General features: G+C 32.8%; 2 protein-coding genes across 5 annotated transcripts in view; both read right to left on the bottom strand.

Annotated features, from left to right (window-relative positions):
* LOC129797522 (LIM domain-binding protein 2) overlaps positions 1-18,136 on the bottom strand; it is a 421,356-nt gene that overhangs the window by 202,925 nt on the left and 200,295 nt on the right. The window lies entirely within an intron of this gene.
* Positions 984-16,938, bottom strand: LOC129797478 (bestrophin homolog 1). 3 transcript variants are annotated; one of them, XM_055840102.1, is made up of 11 exons: positions 15,674-16,938; positions 8,482-8,592; positions 8,192-8,233; positions 7,088-7,259; positions 6,633-7,001; positions 5,965-6,096; positions 5,116-5,223; positions 2,924-3,425; positions 2,180-2,367; positions 1,656-1,839; positions 984-1,578 (listed from the first exon to the last, which is right to left on the bottom strand). In XM_055840102.1, the coding sequence occupies exons 1-11, from the start codon at positions 15,742-15,744 to the stop codon at positions 1,133-1,135; spliced, it is 2,325 nt and encodes a 774-aa protein (XP_055696077.1). In that variant the 5' UTR covers positions 15,745-16,938; the 3' UTR covers positions 984-1,132. The 3 variants fall into 3 exon arrangements, with proteins under 3 accessions (XP_055696077.1, XP_055696079.1, XP_055696080.1); XM_055840104.1 differs by having other exon boundaries at positions 984-1,554; XM_055840105.1 differs by lacking the exon at positions 8,192-8,233.

The raw sequence follows: 18,136 nt of genomic DNA, 5'->3' as shown, positions 1-18,136 counted from the left end.
CACGGTATTTTTGTGAATCACAGGGCGTGATTTACTTGTTCCAGTTTTTTTTTCCTACATAAAGGTGAAAACTTAAAATCCATGGACAACATCATGCTTGCGAGCTGACTCACAAATAGATGCTTCTTTCTAACTTCCAAAATCACATAAGAAATGGTGTTGCACATCTGAAGATGGAAAAAAAACATCTCCCTCAATGGGATATTCCCCAGGTGAGTAAAATTACCGGAATACACGATGGCAATTCATGATATGCGATAATTGCAGTGGCACGATTCAACTTTAAGATAGCATTGTTGTGCATAACATATTGATATATACATACATATATTGATTAAATTCTTCTCGTTTAGGTGACGAAGCAATTACTGATCACGGAAGATCGCAAGGGCAAAGCATTTATTGAGAAATGTATACCATATTTTAGATATAAAATTATTAGTTATCACAGTTATGCTCTTTATCCCTTACTTAAAGCAGCATAGTGCAAACTTTTCTAATTTCATCAAAATCGTAAAGTACTTTTTTAAATCCTCTTAATTGCCTGAAATGTTTTCTATATTAATTTGCTGAGTTTTTGATGTAATAATTTTTATGCTATTCAGCAACGGATTTAGATTTAACTGCATTCATATAATGATAACTACGTTAATTCGTATACACAAAAAAATGCTAATGCATTACGAAGAAGTAAATAAAGTTAATAAAATTAATTTTAACGTGTTTAAATATTTGAAATTGAAATTCAAACTGATGATGTTTCTGAATAAAAAAAAAATAGAAAATCATTAGATATACGATTTTTCCTTAATATACAAGTAAAAGTTAGTTTATTACACACAACATAAGATAATGAGACAATCGGAGATTAATATAAAGTTTAAGATTATATAAACCTTACCGATTCGGGAAAAAAATCTGTAGTCTCATCAGGACTGCAGGCAAAAAATACAAATGCGGGAAATTCAAACAAGTACAATAAATGAAATGTGAAAATTTTCTTTTTTATTTAATGAAAATTCCTACTACAGATAAAGTAAAAATAAAAATAGCATTTAATAATAAACGATAACTTCCTCTCAGGTTCTATTTACATTATATTGCGTCCCTTAGAAAATCGTCCTGGGTTTTATTAGACGTATACCTCCCCAGTCTTACTGTCTGACTTCACCTTACCCTTAGATCGAATGCTACCAGCTGGCTTAAATAATCCCGCAATGGTTCCTGTAAATGTATCCAATGCTGAATGGGTTGAATTCGTCGTGGCGTTACTACTTTCACGAGAAAGTGTTGTCCTCTTCATGCTCGTATCTACGCTGTCCAATTCCGTTTCCACTAAATCTGTGGTAATCACATTCGATGAGCTCTTCGAGAGGCTCCTTGGCAAGGTCTCAACCTTTACGGTACTCTCGGTATTAGCCAGAGTTGTAGGGTATACCACAGTGGATGCAGTAGATGGTACGAGGTCTGCACTGTGGCCAGCTTCCTCTTCACCTCCGAACGGAGTAATCTCCGTGATGTTGCTTACATTTGCATTATTATAGGGGGATGCACCTGAAATAACCACAACATGCACATCTGAAATTTTCAGTTTAATCAAACAATTCTTATCTGCATTCGCAAATCTTCATGCATTATATGATTTAAATATCAACCTGATTGCTGGAGATTCGATGCAAGTATAGACTTGGCTAGAGCAGCTGTTGCAGGATTCCCAATGTTCAAGCTGCTGTTTACTGAGGCTGATTCTAATTCTTTTATTGGTGACAAGAAGAGCGTTCCAGCTACTGATACATCTGAGTTCATTGGTGGTGAGTACATTGAAGGAGTTGTGGCCAGCTAAAAAATTATTTAATATAAGTTGAGTTTTTTTTTAGTTTTTTTTTTAATAATGTAATATCGTCATTCTACTTTTTGCAAGACTTTTTGCTAAATTAACTTTTTTTCTATAAAATATAGGTCGAATAACAAGGTGAGACTATTATGGAAAATCACTGGATAATTAAAAATTTTAAATGGGAGAAACGCAATAATGACTTTCAAGAGTTTTTTTTTATTAATGACAAGTTTAAAATTTTTTAAATGTACGAAAAACCTTTTCCGTCCTATTCAATTAAAATTTTCAGAATATTTTTACTGAAATATCAAATCAATAACTTAAAACTAAAAGATATGCAACCTGTTGAGCCATTAGCGCTACTCCAGATGCAACTGATGGCTGATTATTTGATGATGCTGAAGTCATTGCAATTGCAAAGCGGCTCTCCCTATCCATTACTTCCTTCGTCACATCAGGTGTAGGAATTCGCGGTCTATTCCGGAGTGGGACATTCGTTGCGACGACGCCATTCAAACTCAGCTTGGAACCTATGGGCAAGAAATCATCTATTGTCACTTTGTTATTACAGAGTTAAGGTGATGCTAAATTTTTTTTAATATTCTGTTGCTCAACCGGAATTAAAATGATGACTGTCTCTCTGAGACAGCTGAAAAAATATATAGTTGCCAACAGGTTTCAGTTAATGAATTGCACGAAAATTCCAATGGTTTTAATTTATTGCTTTTGGCAAAAAAAGACTATGAACATAGTAAAAAATCATCAAATGCGATCATGTAATGATAAATGTGAAATCTTCCTCTGCACCGTCTATTTTTTTTGTTCCATCTCACTTTAAGCGGATATTCGCCAATTAATGGTCAACTGAAAGTCACAAGGTTGTGAACATGGTTCATTGGATTGACCAATTTTGTACGCAAATTTGTAGGGTTTTTGATAAATTGATGTTTCTGGGGATTCCAAGAGATTTATTTTAGCTATTTCTTATTTAGCTTTAAATGTATAGAATATTCTTTCTAGTTTTTTCACATACAAAAGTAACAATTTTATATGATTATTTTTCTAAATTTTGAAATATGTACTTACTCTGTTTGATAAGCTGCTTTCCACTTCTACCAGATTTTCTTCCCACGAGTTTTTCATAAAAACTCATCTTTTGCTGTGACGGGTGATTCGGGACTTGTTGCCCAAGAGCCGCCTCAGGACTTGAGTAGACAGAATTTTGCCTATTTCGCGATATAAGACCACCAGATGAGTAAGCAGTTGATGAGCTCCTAGCTGAACCCATTCGCGTAATTTGGCGACTAAACCAATTTTTCCGACGCTCCACCATCGGCGTATCGACGCTTTCGTAATCAGCATAGACGTCATCAGGCAGATGGCGATTCTTTGATGGTACAATATTGGCATAAAGAGCATCTGTAGGTTTGACTTTGTAATTTTCTGCCGATCCTTTGGGTTCATGGCGGCGATAGTGCTCAGATCCTTGCGTGTACGGTAGGTCCTTCGGCACAACTTCACCCCAGTACTGATCCTTGAGTAATTCAGGATGTTCCTCGTGCATTTCATCAACAATCATATAGGATGCCTGCATAAAAAAAAAATGGAACAGTAATTAAAGAAAGTGAAAAAAATTAGGGGCAGGTTGCTCTGGAATGTCTGACAAATGAGTGCAAATTGCAATACAGCACTGTTTTTAATTTATGTCACATAATTTCAGTGCAAGCAATATTGCTTATTTTTTTTTTACACACCAGGCACAAGAATTTTTATCGTCGTCTGGCTTTTTATGAACAATTCGCTGATCACGAGAAATTACTGTGGATACGTGAAAAGTCATTTTTGTTTTTGCAATAGAGAAAATAGACCATTTTGTAAAACTATTTTTAAATTATTTTATTTTATTGCAAAAATCAGCTGTCTCTTCGTGGCTGAAATAAATTTATGATCTTTCAACTGATTCACATGGTGCCTCTAACAGGTGATTACGTAGAATTCTAGACAAATGATTAGCAGAATGTGTGAAAATATCAAACTATATCTACATTGTGTTAAAGATGACCCAATGTTTGTGTACGGGTTGTTTCCCATGTGAATATTGTATACTAAATCATAAGATTGTAAATCAAATGAGGGAGAAATACGCAAAAACCGCTCAAACCACTTGCCATTAATTTGATAATGAAAAACTCAAGCATCACACTTTGACAAAAGTTAATTAAATAAATTATTCTGGAATGTCTGAGAAAACAACTAAAATCTCTTGATAAAGCTATTAAAATAGGAAAAAACTCATCCCAGTTGAATAATAACTTTTTTCGTAGTTCACGTTAAATTCACGATTGAAACGCAAATCTTAATTTCAAGCAAGAAATAGTCTCTTATTCAGCATAATAGGTTTTTTTGCTTGATCATAGCTTGATCAACTTCAACTTCAAAAAGTTCTTTTTTTTTGTATCACAATCAAATCACAAAAAGCATGATTTGTGAAAAAATTCAGCTCATGTTGAACCTCGATCTTCCATCTGAATTATTTACAACTCTGACATTGATAGATTTTTCTACAAGTGACGTCGATTAAAATTTTGCAAGATCCAATGAATAAAAAACACGTACCAGGGTTTTTTTGTGCGCGTGAGGAGCAAAAAGTAGATTTCAAAGAATCTCCGTTCAGCAAAATTAGTCTCTATAAATATTTATAAATATAGGTAGGTATACATACAACATCGATATTTAAGATCTCACGAAAAAAAAAGATCAACACGTGCAGACATTTTTCAACTGGGATCAAGCGGATCAAGTTGAGAAGGCATTTTAAAAAGTTCTCTGATGTTTTTGTCAAATCTCCTATCAATTCTAATTTGATATTCCCAATCCGAGTGCTTATTCATCAACAGGTTTCACGTAAAAATAATTTATTTAAATTTTAAATTGTTCCTTTCGCTTTTCGTCTCACAATTTGAAGAATTTCAATAGACTTGTGAGATGGAGATAAATAAATTTCTAATGCTTGCGCGTGCAGTAGAATTTTCATGAAGAATTTAGCAATGGTTCACTTATGGCTAGATGAATCACATTAAATATGGAGAAAATCATTGAGCATCATTAGAGATAACGAAGCAGAAATTATTTTAATTGGATCTGCTAATTGCTTATTTGCACAGAAGTTGATACTGAACTGAAAATGTTGACTTTTTTCGGCACCTTTCACGAGTTTTTTTTTACCCGTATAATATGGTGGAAACTTTTTTCTTAAAAAAAGGCGATTTCTTATTTACCTTGATGTGTCTATCTATCAACCAGTTCAGCTCAATGTCATCGTCATCCTCCCCAAAGGGATTAATTAAAACTTCGGCAACTTTCAACCATCCGACGTAGAAGCAAAACTGCAAGAAAAAGAATGCCAAGGAAATATTGAAATTTCTTTAAGACAATCACCTGAAGAATGTTTTTTTTTACATACAAAATATCCACAACAGTGCAAATCTGCCATTAACATGCCAATATAAGGTTTTCTTAAAAAAAAACCTCACAGTTCTTATTTATTACGTCTGAGCAATTTTAATTTGAGGTTTTAAACGACTCAAGAGAAATGAGTTAGTATTCCATTGGGAGGTGATGATCGGCAAAACGTGCAAAAATTTTATTATACATTTTTTATCACCTGTACAACTGTAGATACATTTAGTGAAAAGGTTACAAAATGTATACTCCACCACTCAGCTTTTTTTGCACATGATGTTTCTATTGATTTCAGTATGTACATTTTTTTGCAAAGTTTTTTTTTAATGGGAGATAATGATTTTGAGTTTCGCTAATTAACCACCATTATAGCACGATAATACTATGATTAAATTACATAAATATTAAATAATATTCTCAATACAGAATTTATTCAATTGAAAAAAAAAATTAATTTTATAAAATAATAAAAATTGGAAAACAATTTTGAAAAATTCAAGATTTACTGATTCACTTATATTTCAGAAAAAATTTAAAATTTACCTAGTTTGTTGTAATTATTCAAAACTTAATAGAAGTTAACGTAAAATTCATCAAACAAAATCTTTTAAAGTGCTCATTTTTTTTTATTTTAGCATTGTAATAAAATTTAGTCGAAAACTCACCTGGAGGGCTGTGAATAGAGGAAAATATAGGTCGGGATCTTCATATTTTCCCACTACTCCATCAACATGTGGCACCATTTGACGTCCCACGAGGGCAGCTACAAAGTATGAGTAGAGTACGAGCGTCACCACCTTTGAGCGAAGTGAAATTAATTAAAATCTGCATTAAATTGCTCCCGTAGAGCGAGTCAATTTGTCAGATCAAACACCTCATCTACACGTTGATTTGATAATTCAATTAATACTAAATGGTGCTGCTTCTTCAATGCAATACTTGACCTAGAGACCGCGAAGTCACCACAATATGTATGTACGTACATGAATTAATAACAATTGTTATATGATTAATTTTTATATATGAATGTATGTATGTATGTGCTGTGCATAGAGAGTCTTGCCATTCAAAAATATAATGAATGTGAGAAAGTTAGGCAAGACGAGTTAGCAGATATTAAATTACACAACACACTGCAAGTTGTGGATGAGTGAGGTATGCAGAGAGATGGGGAAAACCCATGTTTGATAAATTTGTAAAAATAATCATCTCTTAGCGTTTCAATGCCATAGATATGCGGTTTTTTTCTTTCTTCACCTTTTCTGTGGTAGCGAGGTGAGATATTTACCAATCTATCGAAAAAATAGTATGAGCAATGTGAGTACATAGTTACCTGTGTATAGACCAGTGGCACACAGACGGTGTCGTACCCAATTAGAGCACCGAGGCGTCTTCTTATGTCCGACAGTTCAACTAGAAGCGTCTGCACAATATGATCTGACTTAATCTCGCCTCCTTTTCTTGCACGATTTATAATATTCGTAGCCCAAACCAGAGGCATCCAGTATTTGGACATAGGACTCTTTTGATTCATGATCTCGAAAATTTTCTTCTCACTCTCCAACATTAAGCCGGCATCCATGATGTGCTGTAGTGTTGGGAATCTTCGCTTAACCCGCAAAGATATCCTCTGCAATGTTATCACATAAGCCAAGCAGGCATATCGCATGATATTCCTCCTCATCAGTCGTCCCTTCTCATCCTAAAGTTTTTTTTTTTATTCCAAGATGAAAAAAAAAACAACAATGAATAGACAGTAATACACCCAAAAAGATTCGCAATACTTGCATTTCCAGGAATGGCGGCACTTATGAAGAGTGCCAGTGTGTCAGGCCATGGAAGCAATTTGTACTGCTCCCACCATCGTTTAACCACGAGACTCACGTAAAATCCCAGAACAAATGACATTGGAATACTCTCACTCTGTGCTCCAAAGTACTGTCGTACTTTCTCGAAAGTCCTATAATGACACATTTACAAAATATCTTAATTATAAAAATGCTAAAGACCACCATAAATGCGACAAATGCACCAGAGAAACACACAAACAATAGTACCTGCAATGCATTTAATTACAAATAATATGGCATAATGGAAGAGAAACAAGAATTATTACAAATGTGAACAACAATTAGCATAAATTTCAGGTTGTGTCGCCTTTCAACATTTGAAAATGTGCATCTTGATAGAAATCAGTAAAAGAGAACATGATGTGTAGTATGTAAAATAGTGGCGCAATATTGTAAGAATTTTATTTTAGAAGATATGCATTGCATTGATTTAACGATTAAACAGATTCTTAAAACTTCTTTTATTTTATTAAAAAAATATAGGTAATCAATAGGATTCAATCGAAAATTGAGAATTTATATAATAATTACAAAATTAAAAAAAGATTGTGGATTTATTTTTATAACGGATTTTTTAAAATATTATTTTATTGAGGCTTCAATTAGTATTGCAAAATTCTTCTAGATTCAATTGATTCTTATTGCATCACTACGTAATACATAACATTATTCATAAATAATTCTTAGCTAGTCACAAGTGCAGAAAATGTTTTCCTCAATTTGTCTTCGGTGCAACAACTTGGTAAACAACACAATCTCATAAGATTAGGTAAAAATCTATATGAAAAGAGTTGAGGTTTAATTAAATGCACATTAGTCACGAGATTCCAGGTAGTAAGTTCACTCTAGCGTGGCAAATTAATTAACTAAATATTGCAAATGGATACTCAAGACATCTCTCAGCTACTTGTGAAATATACTCGCAATTTGTGCAAGTATGAAATGCATTTCCTACAATATATTTCGAGAAAAGAACACTCAACGGGGGAACTAATATTTCAACATTGTGCTCAAAATATTTTTTTTTTCATAAATGGCATACCTAAAGTTATGATAGAAGTAGATCTGAATTTTATGCATCATGCTGAAATTATTAAGAACCAATAATAGTTATAGAGGGAGAGATATTTATTTCTCAAGTAGCTCTGTTTTATTGAACAGTGAGCATGTCACTGACTGAGGTGTCGTCCTCCAGGAAACACTATGAGAGTACATGCAGTAGCGTTTTTAGAGAGTCATAAAATGTTGTTAATTATAGAAAAATTCCAAGCAAAGTTCTTTCACTCTCCCCAAAAAATATGCTTCACTTTTTTTCTAAAGAAACATATTTACCTCTTTTGATCATCGTTCAGACCGTATCTGTATAGAAGATTAATTGCATAATAAATTCCTAGGTATGCTAGTAACTCACGCCACACCAATTTGTAGACGCTGCCTCTCCATCTGGAACACAAAAAGCATACGTTTATCAATATATTCACTTTCAAAACCAAGAAGAATGAAAAGCATTCTGTTTTTTTTTTAATTCAATTTCAATACATTTGTAGGCATATTTTGCAGCTTCACATACAGCAAACGAAAACGATGTTGAGAATTTATTCATACATGCATTCATGTTCTAAATTGATGATGTAAGCGATATAGTTTTCGAATGCTCAATTAATTGCTTCTAAAACTTATTGGGTCATCTCGAAATGGATGTCGCAACCAAGTAAAAAATTTCCGTTTGACATTTGCTTGGTTAATGGGTAACCCAATAAAAATTTCTCCCTGTTGAAGATTGCGTTGAAATTCGATTTATTAGTTCAAATAAGATGTAAAAAGTTTAGATTTAAATAATTAAAAATTAGTTGGTAGTACCCAAACTACTTTTTATTAAGTGTTTTTTTTATAATAATAAATACGCGATTGATCATTTTTTTTAAAGTAGTATATTATATTTTTATCATTTTTTTTAAAATTACATAACGCCTTCACAAAAAAACTAAAATATATTTTTTTAAATTATTTTGAAAAGAATATTATTTTTAAAAAAAATTTTTTTTAATAAATATTTTAAATTTTTTTTTAATTTTCATTTTTTGGTAAATTCAAAAGAAATATATTTTTTTATTTATTTCTAAAAAATTATTATTTTTTTAAATAAATAATTTTTGTTAAATTTTTTTTGTAATCATACAGAAATTATTTTTAAAAAAATTTTTTGATTTAATTTTTTATTAAAAAAATGTTTTTTGATTTAATTTTTTATTAAAAAAATGTTTTTTGAAATAAAAAAATATTAGGTATTAAAAATTATTTTTAAAAAAATATTATTTTATAGTTCTTTTTAGCTGTGATTCTTTTTAAATAATTTTCAATTTTTTTTAATTATTTAAAAATTTTTTTAAGTGCGTAGCGCCTTTGCAGAAAAAAATAACTTTTTAATAAATATATTTTTTTATAAAAATAAGGTACGCGCTTGAGGATATTTTTCTCATGAAAAATCTTTGCAAAAGAGTAGTTTTTAGAGTTTTTTTTTATTTTTAATAATAAAAAAAATAACGATTTCTAGTGCGTGGCTCCTTTACAAAAGAAAATTGAACTATTTTTTAATAATATTTTTTTTTAATAAATCTTTTCAAGCGTGTATGTAGCGTCTTTATAAAAATGAAACTACTTTTTTTATTAATATTTTTTTAGGAAAATGGCGGCTTTTGTTTCATGAAAACTTTTCTTGACATTTTTCGGCCTCAAGAAATGGTTTAAATGGTTTTAAATAATGCAGAAAGTTGTAGAATTTTGCAAAACCTTTAATTTGATACCAATTTAAGCAAAATCGAACGAGAAGAACAGAAGATATGGCTTTTAGAACTTTTCAAATTCAAGAATTTTTCAAATGGTTGACTATTGTTGATTTATGCCTTATTTGAAGTAATTTTGGAGTATGTCCTTGGACTTACTTCCCTCACGTCTTTAAGTCACTATTATACCAATTGCTGAATATACGTATTAAATAAATAAGTTCTCTCTAAACGGCGACATAGATTTTTTTTTCATTTTTAGCATAGTGGAAAATATTGAGTCAAGCGACAACATATGTTTCATTTTACTGCCTCTTGTTGCCATTTTTGGAACTTGGAATGTTCTAAATATTTATAGAGCTTCTTTAAATCTTTCATTTGAGCTTGAATTGGTCAAAATCGGACAAGCCGTTCTCGAGTTATATAAAAGAGTACTTTTTGCTTTAGGCGGACATATTTGCTAAACGGTTTGACCGATTTTCAAGTATGAGTTACCAATGAAATCGTTTTACTGAGCTGAGTGAATTCTACAACATATTAAAATTTCAGACCTCTAGCTATAAGGCAAAAGGAACACAAACTAATATGTGATTGAAGTTTTTTGTTAAAGATTTTTAATAAAAAATATCTCATATGAGTATTTAATATTTACAAAATATACCTACTTACTTAACACAAAGTATTTTGGTTTTTATTAATTGTTTTTTTTTTAATAATTATTTTCAGAAGCGTAGCGTATTCTCAAAAACTATTTTTAGAAATACTTATTAAAAAGTAGTTTGTTTTTTTTGCAAATGATGAAATGATTTATTAAGAAATGTACTGGTAAGCAAAACAAGCTTACGAGAGCTGTGTTTCTTTCAGTGTACCAATTTTGTGAGAGCAAACTAGAACGCGAATTAGTTTAAATACGCGCAAAGTCGGGAAAAGTAGAAAAGTCATACGATAATAAATATTGTTACGAACGTCGATCCCGCAACGGCATCTCTTAGGACAAATAGAAGTGGGGAGAGAGAGATAAAACCTGACGTGAAGGAACAACGGCAGTCTTTGCCGTACTTGTTGCCAAGGAAGCGCACGAAGTGAAAAGTCAGTGCAAGTGAAAGTGCACAGAGGGCTTCCGCCCTGCTGTGGGGCTCGCCAACGCCCCCTGGAATTCCCTTGGACTCCTCAATTGCCGGACGAGGCACCTTGGACCTCTTGCATCGACGTATGCCCTTGCCGATGGCTCATTCCGGCCGGCATTACGTCCTGGATGCCCTTCTCGTCGCCTGGACACGCTAGACAGTGCCTTTGCGGACCGCTTCCCCACAGAAGCCCGTGCCATCTAGTTGTGCGCCCCCGACGCCAGCACCAAGACGTCTCCTCCGCCCTCAATGAGCTCCCGGAATCTCCACGTGGTTTCAGCCGTGCGTCGCCGCCGCGACTCGCACTACCTGTGTCGCCAATGGGGCGCGGGTGGCCCCCTCAATGCAGCCAGAACACCGCAGGAACATCCCCTCGTGCGTGTGCACGCATTCACGCCGACGCTGATGACTCAGCACAATCCATCCGGAGGCAGGTCGGTACGGCAGTGCACTCCAATACACACAACACATGTAGAGGAAATGCCGACAGAGGTGCACTGTGAGAAATAGAATGTCAAAGAGGCAACGATGTGTTTCATCCAAATCCTTTGACGGTGGCGATCATCCTGATCGTCCTACCGGACCCCAACCTTCGTTACAATATTTAGAAGGCCATATCTCGAGAACGGGTCCATAGATTTTCATAATTTTTTTTTGTTCGAAAGATCTTGAAGTCAGCTATAACATCGAAAAATGAAAAAAATTTATGTAGCCATTTTCGAAAAATTCGAGTTCGTAATTTTCGAAAACTTTGTTTTTGATTTTAGCGCCTCTTGCGGTCATTTCTCGAAGTTGCAATGTTCTCGACATTTGTAGAGTTTCACGAAACCTTTCATTTGCGCCTGAGTTGATCAAAATCGGACTTGTAGAACCCGAGATATGACATGTCAAAGTTGGAACTCAATATTTTCAAAATGGCGACATAAATTTTTTAAATTTTTTTTTATAAATAGATGTTATAGTAGGCTATAATATATCAAAAAATGAAGCAAATCGATAATGGCGTTTTCGAGATATTTATCGAAAACTAATCGAAAATTTTCTTTTTGATTTTTGGCCCCCTAGCGGTCACTTTTGAAACTTCGGATGTTCTAGAGAGTTGTAGGGTTTATTGAGAGCTTTCATTTGAGCCCGGGTTGATCGAAATCGGTCAAGTCGTTTTCGAGTTATGGTCGATTTTCGATGAAAAATTGTGGCAGCCATATTGGCTAAACGGCTTGACCGATTTTCGAAAATGAGGTATCGTTGGAAAGGTATTGATGGCCCCTACAACATATCAAAATTTCAGATTTTTAGCTATTACAGGAACTGAGATGTAGCGAAAACAAAATTTTGAGGTTATTCAAAATTGCGGACGGAGCGCAGTTTTTGAATAAATTATTTAAAAATTGTAATTTATGACCTTTGTTAACAAGAATTAGGGTAATTTAACTAAGATTGGTCCAAGAAACCCAAGAAATCAAATTGATATCTCTCAATGTTTAGCGTCAAAGTATTATTATATACATATAGTCGGCCATTTTGCTTTAATGTTGTCAGATCGATTTTTTTGTATTAATTAAAAGTTAGGTTGATAGAACATATTCAAGTTTCATAATTATATCTTTTGCAGAACCCGATATACATATGTATAGGTATAAAAAATAAATAATAGTTTGGGTATTCAAGATGGCGGCCATAAATATGTAGTGGGAGGACGTAATTCATACTATATTCTGAAAGCTATGATTCTAAGATCTAAGGTGTAGTTCTTAAAAGGACGCATGTGTTTATATACCACCATTTGTTCACAAAGAATTTTGAAAATCCTGTCTAAAGTAGCCCAAATTATCTTAAACTAGTTTCCGATGACGTATCACAGCTTAACTTAAGGCTGTATAAATTAATTTTTGGGTTTTATTAAATTAGAAAATAAATTAAAAAAAAATAATCTTATTGGACATGTTGAGGAATTATCCAATGACGAAAAGTGGAAAAGGTATGGATTATCCTACGACATGTCGTCACAAACTCTTTTTGCAGAAATTAATTTTTACTCGGTTGCGACATCCATTTAGAGATGACCCAATACATAAATTTAAATAAATTATATTTCAAAGTTCTTTCCATCAATGCAATAATTGCAAACCTACAAGATTTTCCAATACAGAAAAAGAATGGAAAATTCCATCAAAAATAAGGTTGGTCATCGACCGAAAGAAAATTCAATATTAATTAAAATATAAAATTTAAATGCATCTGGCTAATGTAGGTTTAAAGTAAAGTTGATTCTTATAATTGTATGGAAATTAATCTTAAAACGAATCAAAATAAATATGAACAATTTGTTGAAAACATTCAAAATGTAAAGGTTCTACTAAATTAAAAAAAATATATAGCCGATACACTACTTTGTATAAAGATTTTAATAAATTATTATTGTTAAAAAAATGAATGAATCAACTATTTTAACTAGCTTAGTGATTTAAAAAAAAAAAACAAGAAAATACAGCTAATTTATTCTTTTATTACTTTTGTAACCTTTGTTCTTCCCGATATTGTCTTAATTTCTTTCACCTATTGTTTGATCGTTTTTTTGTATGAGGGGACAAAAAAATTGCACTACAAATAAAAATATTTTCCGCTATATAAATTTCTCAATAGAAACCAATTTTATGTAATAGCAACTACTATAAAAAAAAGTATTTTTTTTTCAAGTCGCAATCGAAATTGCAAATAAAAACCTCGCGAGTTTATATACATATTTCATTCACGATCAAACTTAACCCAATGTGAATGCAAAAAAAACATTTTCAGGTGTTTTTCCCCAGCATTGCCACCATAATCTCCGATTTATTTCAAATTAATTTAAAATTCATATAAAGTTCCGCACTTTGTGGGTAAAAATATGCACAATACAACAAGAATGTATTTTTGTTGTTTCTTGTGGTTACCTCTACGAAAAATAGTGAAAAAGTTATATAAGTAAATACTTAAAGAAAAGTTTAATATTAATATTTTCTTATCAGGGAATTTTATTCAAGGTTCCTTACGTTTCATTCAATAAAAGTATTACAAAATATTACAAATTAAACTGAAATTCTGTGCTCCATTTAGTGTACATGTCACACAGCTATTTCCCTCGTCTGTTATATTTTAAAAATTTATATAAACCATCACATAAATTACAATTCAGCTTTCATATATAGGTACGTGATACAATACAAAAATTTCAAAAGCGAATCAATTTACTCATTCGCTACCTCTTTCAATTTCAATACACAATTCACTCCACATGACTATGTATACAAACTCTTAGAATTCGTATTAAATTGCACAAATGGCTATGTGGTGGAAAATTCATGCGATTTCAGGTGTATGGAACACATTTCCGGAAATACCGTCCGTCAGCATTTTCGTGTTTCCCTCAAATAGCAAAATAAGATTCATATCAGCACAAAAACTATTGCTACTACACTGCCACTAATGATATATTTTAGAGTTTGTAGAAAAAAAAAAGAGCGAACTTATCTATGATTTTTTCCACAATTTAATTGAAGATTTGCCATTCTCCTCAGTTGATATCGAGGATGGCATTGAATTTTTTAGCAGAAATTGCCAGTCACAGAAAATGGCCGGTGGCAAGTGTTTCAGAGAATAATTTAATTTCTACTTTGCTTGATATTTTTGCAATTGATTTGGAATTTTATAAATAAATGGCGATAAAAAACATTTACACTCCTCTTTTTCAAACTCGCCACAATACTTGGTATTGGTCACATTCTTTGATATTAGTACAAAAGATTATTATTATTGACCATGCCCATTGCTTTGAGGCATCGGGATGTTCATGAAAAATTATGAATAAATCTTTGAAGAATTCGCTAAAAAGCTTTGTTCTCTTTTCCAGACTAGTGCTTAGGGTTGAAAAAAAAAACGATAAAATTGATGTAACGAATTACTTGGAGAATCTTTAATAAATCAAGTTAAATAATAATATTATAAATTGTCTAATATAATTTTTTTTAATACATATAGCACAAAAATTACTTTATGAAGATTAGTTTGCGAAATCTTCGAGCTTCCGTAGAAAACGTTGACTTTCTTGATTACTAAATTCTCAAGTAAAGCACTGGAATTTAATAAGATTTCTCGTGTTTCATAAGAATTTTAAGATTGTTCCAGGCTATAAAAAATATGCTGCATGCATTAGATATAGTATATATTGAAGGTGAGATTTTTAATAAAAAAGACAAAAATATCATTCATTTGACGTTTTAGAAATTTTCTGAAGCTCTTTCATTTAAACTTCCAGCATGTTGCAAAGTTTTAAAATGCGGTTTTTTAGTAAATTTTTATCAACGCTAAATCGTCATTGTTGTGATTCAGCTGTATAAGTACGTTATATAATGCACTTTGCTTGCATACCTATATATAGATTCCATTCTAGAGATATCTTCCCTATTTGCATTTTTGATGCGCTTTTGCAAATGAATGAAAATTCTCATTCTATCGTTAATTGGAAAAAAAACCTTTTGGTATTTTGAACAAAATGAAAGAGGCACAAATGATGTGGTGAGGATTTGAGAGGCTGTGTTTTTTGAGAGAGGGTAGTGACCGCAGAATCAGACTTACTTCTTAAGAATTCGCCAGAAACATCCGAAACTACTTCCATTTGGTACTTCGCTAGTGTACGAAATTGTCATGGTGTTTGTCGATGTAACTGAAAGGCTACAGGTTCACTATATATAGCACACACGATTCCTTTCTATATGGGCACTCATTAATTAATAGTACACACAGACTATATATTTTTTCTAGCTCCTCTCAATGGATTGATTCACGGTTCTAATGAGAATGGGCAATTAATGGCCGGATTAACATGGCGATGAAGTGATTGAATTGACTTGCCATAAGTCAGGTCGCTTCACTTGTATGCATTGAATTGATATGCAATCCACTATATATATAAAGGTAATTACAGCCTTTCATATACTCATTTGATGTGAAATGCACACTTTTATCTCGCGAACGCACACAAGAAGGCACACACGTTTCTAGTATGTGCGAAATAGTATTAAATATTCACGAGAATTATGCATTCGTTGTTAAAGTCCATTCGTGCACTGTTTTTTTTTCTATTTCTACACAACACATTTAATTTAATACACACAACTCCACACTAAAGGTATTTTTTATCGATTTAGAAATTAACAATAGCTTTCGTATCAGGTCCAGAGTCAAAGAAATCGTAAAAAAAGAAGCACTACGTTGTGAATTTAAATATTCCCACAGCAACTACATATATAGGTATATAAGTCTTCGTCGAGGAGGCCAGCAATCACAAGGAGGTGTAAGTATACAAAATTTAGCCTTTTTTCGCAGTCGTCGAACTTTTTTTTGGTATATGTAGGTACTTGAAAGTCTCACAGCATTTTTTATTGTAATTCCATATCCATTTCACCTGCGATGGCTAACAAAGTGGCAATATTGTAGTTCTCAAACAGTAAAATGTGGCAAGAGACAGGTGGAGACAATATTTTTCGCCTCTTTCTCACTCACTCTTCCATCAATTATCGAGGTCTGTTCACATATTGAATCTATTATCTGCACTCAACATGATGCTGTGTTGAATTATACCTCCCCGTTGCCAATATCACAACGAAAACGTGCACAAGGTGAATCCGTGAGAGCCCCCGCCTTGGCCAACAAATACCTCCTTGCTTAACTTGTATCTGTGTCACGTGGAATGCACCCGAAATTATCCTAAACGAAAGTTTTATGTTTCTAATCACCTTCCACTTTTTAAGTTTTATGATAAAAGAGCAACGGCAGTGGAACGTGCGAGCGCTCGGACGGTCTGCGTGGTTGCGCGATGTGGCTCAAACTGAACTGATTCGAGAGAACAAGAATCAAGCAACTTAGATGGGACGGCAGACAGACAACCTGACCAATACCACCTCAGGCGGGCTCAGGTGTATGCTTCTTTTTCAACAGGTGCTTTTTTGTTGTAGCAACAGTAATAGCTTTTGCATCTCGGCTACAACAATTCATCGCATACACCTGCTAGAAATTCATTCATGTTATTAATCATCACTTGCACAGGTGATTATTGTTAGTTAAATATCACCAGAAAGCTCATTGTTATAAAAATACAATAACTGTACCTACCTATTTTTTTTAATAGTCTTGAAAGGTCTTCTTTCGAGTGGATGAAATTTATAACATAAAAGTATCTCATATAATTTATTAAAAACAAGCTCGCGTACGTACATACATACATGTAGAAGAAATTGCATTGTATGTAGGTATTCTGATGATTTAAAAAAAAAGCTGGCAAGAATTCGCAAGAAATATTAAATGATTTTGACAACCCTTCTAGAGCTTTCAAGTTCATCCATTCACTCGTTTTTTAGTGGGAATAATAAAGATTATTAATAGAGTTTTCTAATTATTTTTCCAGGATGCTTTAAAAAAATTAATTAATTTTCATTTTCTGTTTAAGAATTTCATAATACAATATTTATGTTAAATAGTTGAAAGCTTCGTTTTATATTATGAAATATATAATACAACTAGTCAACCCGAGCCCCCAATCACGTGTGAGCAAACTCCATTTTAAGCTATAAAAGGGGGGCGTATATTAGTAGAGGGGATGAATAATACGGTACCCCGAGAAATTTTTAAAATAAAAAAATCCCGTTATTTGACCCTTCAGCAGGTAGAAAATGGGAAAAAATCAATTTTTCTGAGGGGGCGCTACAATGGGGGGTTGGGGCGGAATCCCATATAGCGCTTGCAACTCGTATTGACCCCCTCTACCCCCATACCCACCAAGATCGGCCCAGCCGTTTAGGAGGAGTTCATGTGCCACAGACAAACAAACATTTCAGCTTTATATATTAAGATGCTTGTTTAATGACCCAGTTTTCTTGTTATTTAGAATTTTGTGGAAAATTGTCTTGTCTATTGGATAATAATATTTTTATAATATAATTTTATATATAATGGTTTTTTATTTAGCAATTTTTTTTAACGTGATATTATTAGTGACACAGAATAATTCGTGTGCATAAACGTGGCAGAGACTAGCCAGTT

The sequence above is a fragment of the Lutzomyia longipalpis genome, chromosome 1 (assembly GCF_024334085.1).
Source record: "Lutzomyia longipalpis isolate SR_M1_2022 chromosome 1, ASM2433408v1".
Taxonomy (NCBI): Eukaryota; Metazoa; Arthropoda; class Insecta; order Diptera; family Psychodidae; genus Lutzomyia; species Lutzomyia longipalpis.
This window is presented reverse-complemented; position numbering and strand designations above follow the sequence as displayed.